This window comes from Leucoraja erinacea, chromosome 7 (genome assembly GCF_028641065.1).
Source record: "Leucoraja erinacea ecotype New England chromosome 7, Leri_hhj_1, whole genome shotgun sequence".
NCBI lineage: Eukaryota > Metazoa > Chordata > Chondrichthyes > Rajiformes > Rajidae > Leucoraja > Leucoraja erinaceus.
In genome coordinates this window covers 47,504,729-47,516,918 of record NC_073383.1, presented here as the reverse complement: position 1 = coordinate 47,516,918, position 12,190 = coordinate 47,504,729, and the positions used below count along the sequence as shown (strand labels likewise).

Genomic DNA, 12,190 nt, shown 5'->3' with positions numbered 1-12,190 from the left:
CTCTCTCCATTATTAGCCAGTTTACCTGTTGGCATGTGTCGTCCATCCAATAGATTATATTTTTAATATTCGTTGCCCAGTAATAGTAAAAAAAATTAGAGAGAGCCAGTTGCCAATTTCTTTGGGTTTACATAAATGTCGTTTATGGATTCTGTGAGTTTTGCAATCCCAAATAAAGTTTGTGATCACAGAATCGAGTTTAAAAAAAACATTTTTAGGGAGATAAATCGGTATTGATTGAAATAGGTACAGGATTTGTGGAAGGAAGATCATCTTTATGGCATTTATTCTACCTATGAGGAAGATCGGAAGCGTTTTCCAAAATTGAATAAGGGCATTTAGTTTGGTAATTAATGGTGGAAAATTTGCTTGAAATAAAGAAGGATATTTTCTAATTACGTAAACTCCAAGATATTTACATTTTTCTGTAGCAATTCTAAAAGGAAATTTTAGAAGGTGTGTCGAATCTTGAGGTTTTATTGACATAATTTCACTTTTGTTCCAGTTTATTCCATATCCTGAAAAGGAACCAAATTCTTCTGTAAGATTTAGTATGTTTGAAATACTAATTTGGGATATGTTGGCCCTTTCTTTGTATTACTCAATAACAAGTTGTGGAGCAAGTTCCTGCATTTTCATATCTGTAGACACTTTATTTATTTTTCTTTTAATTTCTCTCCAAAGCATTAGAACTTATCGGGAAATAAATCATTTAATTACATTGCTGTGTCAATAACAAATGACACCACAACACAATATGCTGTTACTATTTTACAAGTACAACTGGTAATCGTTCATTTAATTTTTTGCTGACATGAACATGTCATCGATGGGCATTGATACTATTTTTCTCTTAGTGCGTCAGTCCTGGCAGTTATTTTCATCATAATATTGCCTGGCTTAAGTAACATTATTATATTTGGTCAAAATTTCATTCTCAGGATCAATTATGTACCATTTTGTCAATTAATTGTATCCAGATGTCACAAAACGGAAGGCTGGTGTTTTCTACTTCTGTTCTTGTACAGGTCACTCGTCTCTCCATCTTAAAAGTCAGTGGATGAAATGGCAAGCGGAAATGCAGAAAGCTTTAACCAGTAGGAAGGAAGTTATGTACAGTTAAATTCCATATCCCCTCCCAACAAAATAAAGCTCAGATTAGTGGTTTGTCAACCTCCAAAGTTATAGGTTTGAATGGGTAACCAAGCCATGTAAACCAAGAAGATCTGAAGGGTCCTGACCCAAAACGTCACCTATCCTTTATGTCCAAAAATGCAGCCTGACCTGCTGAGTTACTCCAGCATTTTGTGTCTCTTTGGTAAAACGAGCATCTGCAGTTCCTTTTTAGTACAAGTAACCCAAGTAAGCTTAGCTATATGGCATTACATATATTGTTCATTGTGAAATTAGTTGTTTTAAATTTAGGTGCAGTAACTGCTGTTAACCGAGGTTTTAAATTAATGAAATGCTTGAAATGGGTATTTAGATTTGAACATTTACAGTACACCTCTAACTCCCACTGCAATTGAAAGTATTAAAATAAGTATTAATATTTACACAAAGATTAATTCACAAGAAAAATTTAGCATAAGGATTGTGTGCATTGATTTCTTTTGGAGAAACTGACCAGGCAGTTTAATTCTACTGTAAATGTGTCTGAGTAAATATATCAAACCACTCATTTGTTTATTCTTTAAATAAGTTGTTAATCAAAATGTGATACGAGGTCTCCTGTAATCCTCCTGCCCCTTCTCAATGATAGAAAAAAAGCTATATGTCATTTAAAGCTCACTGGGACTGGTGAAAATACTGCTGTGATCAGAAAAAGATGTGGCTCACCCCGGGGAGTAATCAAAAATAAAACTGAGTAAATAAAGTAAACTTTCTGCTTAATTTGAGGATTACTTTAACTTGATTATTTCTCTCAATGCAACAGCAAGCCTTGCTTCTGGAACAGCAACGTATCCATCAGCTTCGCAATTACCAAGCATCGATGGAGGCAGCAGGGATTCCTGTGTCCTACAGTGGACATCGCCCCCTGTCCCGAGCACAGTCATCACCCGCTTCTGCCACTTTTCCTATCTCTGTTCAAGAACCACCCAGTACACCTCAATTCACTACAGGTAAATGGTTGTTAATTCGATTGCTGATGATCCCCGGATCCCCTGATCCTTTTTTTTCTCTGGTCATCTTTATGCATACTTGTTCATTTCTGCTCATAAGTTATTATGTAACATGTTTGCAGTATTCTCTGTGTAGATGAAAAATATTGTACAACTTACGCCCACATTTTAGATAATTAAGTTATTATCCCAAGTTTGAGGTCACTGACTAAACCAATCTCTCTTTGCTATCTCCATGTCTTCAGATTGTTTGTTGGACATCTGTCCATGGAAACGCATCCAGTTTCTCCAGTTAAACTGCAAAAGCTAAAGCCTTTGTTTTCAGCTCTTGGCAGAAACTCCAGATCTCTCTCACAAAGAAGCAGTCAGAGGATCAGGCAGTATCTGTGAAAGGAGAAAATCAGCTCTGAAATGTTCAGTTTCTCCTTCCGGTCTAATCTGAGGTCCTTATTTTGTGGCCAGATAAATCCAGGGGTCTTGATTGATCCCAAGGTCTTCTGGGTTATGCCTTGTGTGTACCCTTTAAAAAACATTATCTATGTATTTGAATTCTCTGGAAAATCTATTCCATAGAGTTGATTGCTCTTCAGAAATTAAATTTATTATGATTGAGCTCAAAATATTGCACAAGATTGGGTAAAGAAGGCACTTTTGATCATTGAGAGGACACTGATTCCAACATCAAATTAAATTAAATATCATGCACTAATCAATCTATGTTTCTAAGTGGTGGCTGTAGAAAAATTCCCTGACCACTAATTGGAACCTTTGCATGCACTGGAAATTGTCGCTATTTCCAAACCTAACTGAGTATTATCATGGAGACACAAAAACTGCACATGCTAGAATATTGAGCAAAAAAACAAATTGCTGGAGGAACACATATGTACAATCTGAATAAAGGTCTCCACCCAAAATGTCATCTATCCATTCCCTCCACAGATGTTGCCTGGCCTGCTGAGTTCCTCCAGCACTTTGTTTTTTGAGTACGATGAATATTTGTCGAAAAATTAAATACGTATGCCAAGACGAGATTGGAGAAATATGGTTACAATCAGATGTTGTTAATGGTGGAGTGACTTGAATGGTCTTCTCATGTTTTGATATGTTTACTCGTATTGGAACAAGTGTCCCGATACTGATTGCTGCAGAAAAAGCCCATCCTCATAATGAGAACTCTAAATTGTCCACTGGTATGTGAGTAAAATTGGCTTCCTTGTTCTCATTGCTATTCTGTTAGGCTAATTTTTCCTTAATTAATAACAATGATTTTTTTTTTAAAGAATTACGGTGCAATAGGTTGACAATCAAAAGGCAACAAATCAGATTCTTGAGTAAACAAATGTTTAATGCTTGTTATAGTTATCAATTCCAATGAAGTGTTCTTTTTTTTGTATGTTTCACTTTTTTTAATGTATTTATGGTGAATTATTTATTGACCTTTTTTTTCATTCCTCTGATAGGTCTTGTTTATGATACTCTGATGTTGAAGCACCATTGCACTTGTGGCAATACAAATAGCCACCCTGAACATGCTGGGAGAATCCAGAGTATCTGGTCTCGACTGCAAGAGACAGGCCTACGCAGCAAATGTGAGGTAATTTCCAAACACAGTCAAGAGCTTCTTGATTCAAGTCTAAATGTAAAACAAACTGTTGCCGCCACTGTTGAATGGTTTAGAATAGTCTTTTGCAAAATTGAAATACAAACTTGAGTAGCTTCATGAGCAGAATTTAAATCTTAAATTACTAATTTACTCTGATCAAGTTACCTCTGAATTGTGTTAAAGCCATTTGAAATCTGCACAGACAGTACCTGTGTTAATTTATTAGCATAACAAATGATGGTCATTAAATCTGATGTGAGAACTTGATATAAATCATTTGAACATAGTCCTGGCTTCATGGATTTGGATGTATTACAGGCAATCTAAACGCTCCAGTCTGCAGCAGTGCTTTTACAATTCATCATGCAAAACAAAATGAAACGGGCTCGATAGTTAAGGAACGATATTCTCATAACTTTATTTTTTTCTTGTTTCATTTTGTAAATGGAGGAGACTTGGATTATGCTCTCTGAAGTTAGAAAAATGGGAAGTTATCTATGAAACATAGAAAGTTCCTAAACCTTTACAAGTGTATGGAGTTGATGTTTTGCTTGGTGGTGTGTCTAAGCCTGGAGTTGCACTGTCAGAATAAGAGGTCAGCCACTCAGGATGCAGATAAGAAGACATTTCTTTGCCCAGAGGTTAGGGTGTCTGGAATTCTCCATGAGGGTCAGTTGCTGAGTAAATCAAGACAGTGATTGATAGATTATGGTTATTAAGGAAAAACAAAAATCAGCCATGATTTGATTGAATGGCAGAGCAGTCGCATCTATATCTTGTGTTTTTTCTATTTCAAATAAGGGATAGAGGACATTGGAAGCAATGTTCCTATAAGAGGGAAGAGACCAGTGAAAAATTATGCAAATATACAAAAAAAGCTGGAAGTGTTGTTGCAGATTATTATGTTTAATTACTTTAAAAAAATATATGCATGGTAGATGAAAGTACCATATTTCCTGGCAATGGAGACACACCTGCGTCGAAGACGCACCCCTATTTTGAGTTGCTAAATTTTGAAAAAAGGCTGACTGGACAGGATCAAGGGTTTGGTTTAGAAACATAGAAACATAGAAATTAGGTGCAGGAGTAGGCCATTCGGCCCTTCGAGCCTGCACCGCCATTCAATATGATCATGGCTGATCATCCAACTCAGTATCCCGTACCTGCCTTCTCTCCCTACCCCTTGATCCCCTTAGCCACAAGGGCCACATCTAACTCCCTCTTAAATATAGCCAATGAACTGGCCTCAACTACCCTCTGTGGCAGGGAGTTCCAGAGATTCACCACTCTCTGTGTGAAAAAAGTTCTCCTCATCTCGGTTTTAAAGGATTTCCCCCTTATCCTTAAGCTGTGACCCCTTGTCCTGAACTTCCCTAACATCGGGAACAATCTTCCTGCATCTAGCCTGTCCAACCCCTTAAGAATTTTGTAAGTTTCTATAAGATCCCCTCTCAATCTTCTAAATTCTAGAGTCTAGTCTAGGGGTCGGCAACCTTTTTTACATAGGGGCCAGGACCCATGTTTGTGAGCAGATGGCGGGCTACATCCATCTCCATAGTTGATAAATGGAGGTAATAATACATACTAACTAAATTAGTAATAATACATACTAATAATACATAAATTAGTAATAATATACTAATAATACATAGTTTTCACATTTTTCAATTAGTTTTCTGCAGTTTCCAGAATGCCTGCGTGCCCCGGGACTGGTTGCAGTTCCCAGATCCCTTGTGTCCCCGGGACTAGCTGTAGCGCCCAGGTCGCCTGCCCCGGGACAGGCTATAGCGCACAGGTCGCCTGTGAGCCCCAGGTCTAGCTGCAGTTCTGCTGTCCGGTCTCGGCAGCCGGTCGCAGCCACCCGAGCTACTGAGTGAGTTGCTGGCATGATCCCCGACCCCCTCCTTCTCAACGCTCCTGTCCTCCCCGCAACTTTAGCCCTGGCGGCCCAGCCGTGCTGACCCGGGCCAGACTCCCCACATGCTGTGGAAGGAACTCTTCCCCCCCCCCCCCCCCCCCCCCCCCAGCAGTGCTGTCCACAAAGTTCCCAGATCCTTCGCGTCCCCGGGACTAGCTGTAATGCTCAGGTAGTCTGACCCGGGACTGGCTGTAGCGCCCAGGTCGCCTGCGAGCCCCGGGACTAGCTGGAGTTCCCAGGTCGCCTGCCCTGGGACTGGCTGTAGCACCCAAGTCGCCTGCGAGCCCCAGGACTAGCTGCAGCTCCCAAGTCGCCTGCGAGCCCCGGAACTAGCTGCAGTTCCCAGGTTGCCTTCGAGCCCCCAGGTCTAGCTGCAGTTCCGCTGTTCGGTCCTGGCGGCCGCTCGCAGCCACCCGAGCTACTGAGTAAGTTGCTGGTATGATCCCCGACCCCGTCCTTTTCAATGCTCCTGCCCTCCACGCAACTTTACCTCTGGCGAGACAGCCGTGCTGACCCGGGCTCCCCACATGCTGTGGAAGGAACACTCCTCCCACAACGGTGCTGTCCTTTTACAGCCGGTGTACTGACGGATAGCCAAGTCTATCTTTCTTGGCTAACAATCTAACCTTCGGCCTCCAAGACACAGGTACATTTTCGGGCCTTATTTTAGGGTAAAAAATAGTGTATTCATTGCCGGGAAATACGGGTAATTGGGATCCATTATCTTTGGTTTCTGATTTGACACTTCACTCTATACTTCAGTACATGTGTTGATTTCTAATGCACCACAGATTGCAAATACTCAATATCAAAGAACAAGATCTTTTTTTTTTAAGGAAGCATTAGCCTGAAATAGGTCAGTGTTTCCCAGCAGACAATTGTTAATGTCAGAGATAGTTGATTCCTTTACCTGTACAATAAATGCATTTATGTTATGCTCACAATTGAATGAACAATTTCCATCAGGAATCAGTGACCTTTACATAAGCTCATGCTTTCTGTAGGCTTTTTATCCAGCTTGACTGGACCCACTGACATGTTTGGAGTAAACCTTATAAGTTCCCATATTTACTAAAACCAATGACTAGGGGTAATGTCTTCAGTTTCACTTTACAACATTTACTTACTGAATTAATGTCATTTTCTTGTAACATAATCTGTCATTACTTTCAATATGATTTGAATCACTCATTCACTAAGCAAGGATTTCCCAAGCTACCTATTTAAAAGCCTGCTCATTTTAGTCATCTATACGTTATTTTAAAATAAATAACAGAAATAGCCAATACCAAATATGATCTGAAGTAGATAGTTCAGATGCCTTGAAAGGCAATGTTAAACAATTTTAATTTAAATAATGATTTACAGAAAACAAAATCACCTAAATGGACTCAAATAGCCTTTGGTGTTGAAGTAAAATTTGATTTAATATAATTTATTTTGTTTTACCAAGTATTCCCCTCCATCCCTTGTTTTGTACATTACATGATCTTTCATCGGATCTTTACCTGAAGCATTAAGTTTTTCTTTTTTCATGCACGAAGTCTGACTTGCTGAGTCTTTTCCACATTCTTACATTTTAGTTCAGATTCCTGTTTTTGTTTTGACTCTTCTGTGCCATCAAGTCCAGTTTCACCAGACATTGTTCATATTTGGAAGTACTCAATTATTTCATTCTCAGCTTTTCCATCGTGTTTTACTGTATATGTGTTCCTTGATGAAATGTTGGCTAACACACTTTATTTAAAAAGAAAGGTAACTGTTAATAGACGAGGTCCACAATTATTTTTCGCCACATAGTGTTTTATGAGGATTTTAAGAGATTTTACTTCTAAATTAAATTCTTCCCATTTACAATTTGGTAAATACTAATATAGTTGTATAGCAAAATATATGTACATTGGACCTCTGTGAAATTCATTAACCATTACTTGTCATTTTATAAACTATATTACCCCCCTTTTTAACAAGAGAGTTCAGATTTATATTTGCGTATGCACTCGCATTCTATTCCTATGCCTTTGTGGCAGGAGAAAATTAATTTATATGGTGAGCTGCATATCTTTTTAATTATGTTAGTGCATACATTCTAAAGTAAATAAAATCTCAAAAATATTTCAGTTGATTATGTTTATGAAACAATAGGCCTTCATGTAGTGCAACAGACAATATTCATCGGGTGAGGCCATTCTTGGTTTGCTTAAAACTAAACCTGGTATCACTAAGTACAAACATATTTTTATTGTAATTTCAAAGACATGCAGCTCAGCACAATGATGGCACCAATCCATTTGAACTTTTACCTACAAAAGAAGTATACTGGTGCATGACTGTTTTGAACAGTATGACATATGGAGGAAGTATAAATAGAAAGAAACTGAAGTATACATTTGGATTAGATTGTTTCCATGTGCCATTGAATTTTATAAAAGGCCTATATGATTATCGCCTATCTAGAGATGTGCCTTTGTAGTCACACACACAGTTGTACATATTGTTATATCTGTCAGTTGTCAGACCTTAAATTAAATATGCCCCTTGCTTGCATGAGATGTAACTATTTTGGAAAGTGTTTTTACTTTTGAGTAGGTATTTCATGACAAGGGTAAATAATTTATCAATATTTGAACAAGCCTTTTAATGTTTTGTAGTCTTCTTTAGTACATAGGAAAGCATATAAATTATGTGAGTTTTGGTAATGTCAGCAGTGTATCCTTCATTGACCTTTTAAGCATTATTATCGATATTGACATCTAAATATATTGTGTTCTTTGTAAAAGCTTCCAACTGTAAAAAAAAACAAGACCCCAAAATATGTTCATAGTTCATAAGTGATAGGAGCAGAATTAGGCTTTCACCCCATCAAGTCTACTCCACCATCCAATCCTGGCTGATCTATCTCCCCCTCCTCACCCCATTCTCCTGCCTTCTCCCCATAACCCCTGACACCCATACTAATCAAGAATCTATCTATCTCTGCCTTAAAAATATCCATTGAATAAAATCTTTAAGTTCAAATGGGTTAACCATTCTTCTCCCATGCCACGTACTTTGTGTAGCAAGAATATAGATCTTTAAGATACTGACCATGGGAACATTGATATTTACCCAAGCACATTGCACCAAAGATCCTTTGCACTAGCAATTGTTCCAGGGCGAAATTGAAACATTCATAAAATTAGACTAAGTACTTAAATTTCATTATACCTGGCATAAGCTAATGGACATTTCTGGCTGTATCAATGTAAATTGGAGCTCAAATCTTCACACTGAATCACAGAATAGGCAACGCGGAGCTAAACTAGATTGTGCTTGTTTTTTTTTCCTGAAATTTAAAGGAAAACACTGCTGACATTGGGAGTGGGCTGGGCAGCAGAGCTGATTTCAGACTGCTCAGCCATCTTCCAAAGTCTGCAAAATGTACTTCAATTAATAGGAAGTGTTTTCTCTAGAGCTGGGATATCATTCCAAGGGACATGTGAGAGAGAATAGGTTACAGGGTAAATAAGTGGGGGAATTGGATTGATGCAATTGTCTGATACCTGAACTAGACTCCTTCTGTATCATAAGGGAAATTAAATTTGGGTGTCTCAGTAACAACATCACTAACTGGAGGAGTTAAAGGAGTGTCTTTTAGCCATGGCAGACTACTCGGAACAGAAGACAAAGACAAGGTACACAAAATTGCTGGAGAAACTCAGCGGGTGCAGCAGCATCTATGGAGCGAAGGAAATAGGCAACGTTTCGGGCCGAAACCCTTCTTCAGACTGATGGGGGGTGGGGGGGAAGAAGGAAAGAAAAGGGGAGGAGGAGGAGCCCGAGGGCGGGCGGATAGGAGGGTGGGAGGAGACAGCTCAACACAAAGACATGCCCTTCAGTGAAGTTTGCACTGCCAGATGGCATTCAGAGCCATTGCAACCTACCTGGGCTTCTTAAATGATCCATGCGCTTTGGCTTTCCAAAGCTTTCTTCAGTGAGATACGTAATACGTAAGATACGAGAGACGTAAAGCCGCATACTCGTGCCTTGAGTCATGTTGACTCATCTGCCTCACTGCACGTTCTTTCTGATCTCCACCGTTCATTATGCTGCTCACTCTAGCATCATAGAAATCACCCCAGGAACTGAATTTGCAAAATTTATTTAATCTACATCGTTTTCAATGAGGACCATATGTAATCTTGGGCATTGGAATTTGCCAGCATTTGATTGCACAGGAGAGAATAACGGATCTTATTAGGAACCTGCATATTTTCATGTCCAGGAAACATTTTCATTTTGTAGCCATTTCCAGCCTCTTGAAGATCATGCGACAAATTTCTTCATACGGCAGGCATAATGCATAAATAGTTCACACTGAGAGAGACTGCATTGCTGGGCATTTTGAGCATTAGGCATATTCAAAGGTGCACAGCCATCTACTTGCACACCTACAGCTGCCTTTTTCGCCTTTTGATTCATGGGGTTTGGTTAATGATTGTCAGGGTCAGACTTGGTTCAGGCATTGTCTGTCAGCTTTTGGTACATGCATAATGGTTGATTAATTGCCTTGTTAGACTTGATTTGTGAGTTGTCCATCCTACTTTTGGTTCATGAATCTACTTCCATAGCTACTCCCACCAGTGCAGCTACCGAGAGCAGGTGTAAGAACCAGGATAGTGTTGGAAAAGGCCATTGGAAGTGTCATTCATAGAACATATGTAAACTTCTGGTTGAAGTTTAATTTCCTGCATCAGTCTGCATCATGTGTTGCAAACAGCACCATCTTTTAAATCAGAAGCTGTATTCAGGAATGATGAGCAAATTGCAAGGAGCACCCGAGCCTGAAAAACAACAGGACCAGGAGGTTTCCCTGCTCAGACTCCAGTTTTATCATCCAGCTGAGCAGAACAGGGAAGCATTGTCAACCTGGGGTTTAAGGAACTGCCCGATGAGAGAGGCTTCTTCAAACCACACCCCGAAAATCATTGGCCCAATGCAACCCATGTGACCTTCATAGCATGTCAACGATCATTATCACAAACATAGCACACCGTATGGTAACCCAGGTCTCATTCACTCTCTCGCTCTTTCACGCACGCACTCTTCACGTCCCACTCTGCAGGTCCAGCTGTGCAAATGATTCCGTGATACAGTTACTGAAATGACTTCTGACAACATCTGTTCCTTGGTGGGAGTGGTGCCTTGCTCTGAGATCTTAGACCTTGGCATTAAATACATATTCATATGAATAACAACACATTTCTGGAATAAACAATGGACTGTTCATCACTCCGAAGAAATTAAGCTTTTTTCCACATTTCTCCATTATTTAGGGCCTTCTGGAAAATATCACTAGTGCCACTTCTTGCCAGGCTGTTCTTACAGTGAGCCTTGTGGGTGTCTTGTCCATCTGATGTGCAGAATCTTACTCCCAGTGTGCATTTCATAGACTGGGACTTGCAGGATAAGGATCCATCCCTACCCGCAGTGTTGGTCACTGAAAATGACAATGGTACAAAGTCTTTTGAGTTGAAAAATATTAAGCACGTCCTGGAAATACGGCATTAACCCGGAATGGGAGATGGCAACCGTAATGTGTGTTGCTTCTCTTTGCCATGAGCTTCCCATTGATTGCTATGTAACAAAATGTCAGGAGGTGCACTGAATTGAATGTTGTCAACTGGAATCAGCAAGTACCACTTTAGTGCTTCTTTTGAGTCATGAACCATCCTAAGACTTTTACATTGAATTTTGATCAATTTTGCAACTTTTGTTGCAGATAACCTAATTTAGAATTGGTGTTGAACACTATAATGCTGAGATACACTGAAAATATCCAGGAAGTAGTACCTCTAGAAGTTTCTTTAATGTTGCTTTTACTTCTCTCTCTCTCTTCCCCCTTCTAACTTTTTTCCTTTTTTCTTACGTGGAATCATTCTCCTCATTCATAGAACATATGTAAACATAGAACATGAAACAACAGATAATCATATAGTGATGTTTTGATGATGTTTCCTCACTTGCATACGTGCAAATCTCATTTAGAACATGATAGAAAATGTTTATTTCCTGATCCAAAACTATTTGAAGAATATTTACCATTTCGAGATTGCTAGAAAAGTTTAAAAGCAACAGTACAACTGGTACAATACAAAAGATTAAATTATAACCATTTATGGTAAAATGGGTTCTTGGGTGTTCTATAAAAGCATGGAAGAGAAATGTGGACATCCTACAATGAACCTCCCCAGAGACAGCAGTTAAGACCATAGCATTAGCGATTATTGGCCCAGAAGCCTGGAAGAGGGGAAAATAAAAATAACAAAACGTTAAGGGAAAATATTTGTGTATTTAAAAAAAGATTGCTGGTATGGCCAAATAACCCAATTAATTGTAAATGGGCAGGAGGCATAGCTTGAAAGTCTTTGAAAGCAGCCCAACTGGGAACCAAGGGCTATTCCAGCGATAAACTAGAAAGATTAGGAAAATTATCTTCCTGCATAGAATTAGGGTAAAATGAAATTTAAATATGGAAAGATGCAACATTTGGCATTTACAGGA

At 39.1% G+C, this 12,190-nt stretch overlaps 1 protein-coding gene across 8 annotated transcripts in view; it reads left to right on the top strand.

The window, feature by feature from the left end:
• Window positions 1-12,190, top strand: part of hdac4 (histone deacetylase 4) — a 356,629-nt gene that overhangs the window by 293,142 nt on the left and 51,297 nt on the right. For all 8 annotated transcript variants that reach the window (XM_055638510.1, XM_055638508.1, XM_055638509.1 and 5 more), the window contains 2 exons: window positions 1,937-2,123; window positions 3,587-3,720. In XM_055638510.1, the coding sequence (XP_055494485.1) occupies window positions 1,937-2,123; window positions 3,587-3,720 (321 nt within the window). The remainder of the gene's footprint in view (window positions 1-1,936; window positions 2,124-3,586; window positions 3,721-12,190) is intronic.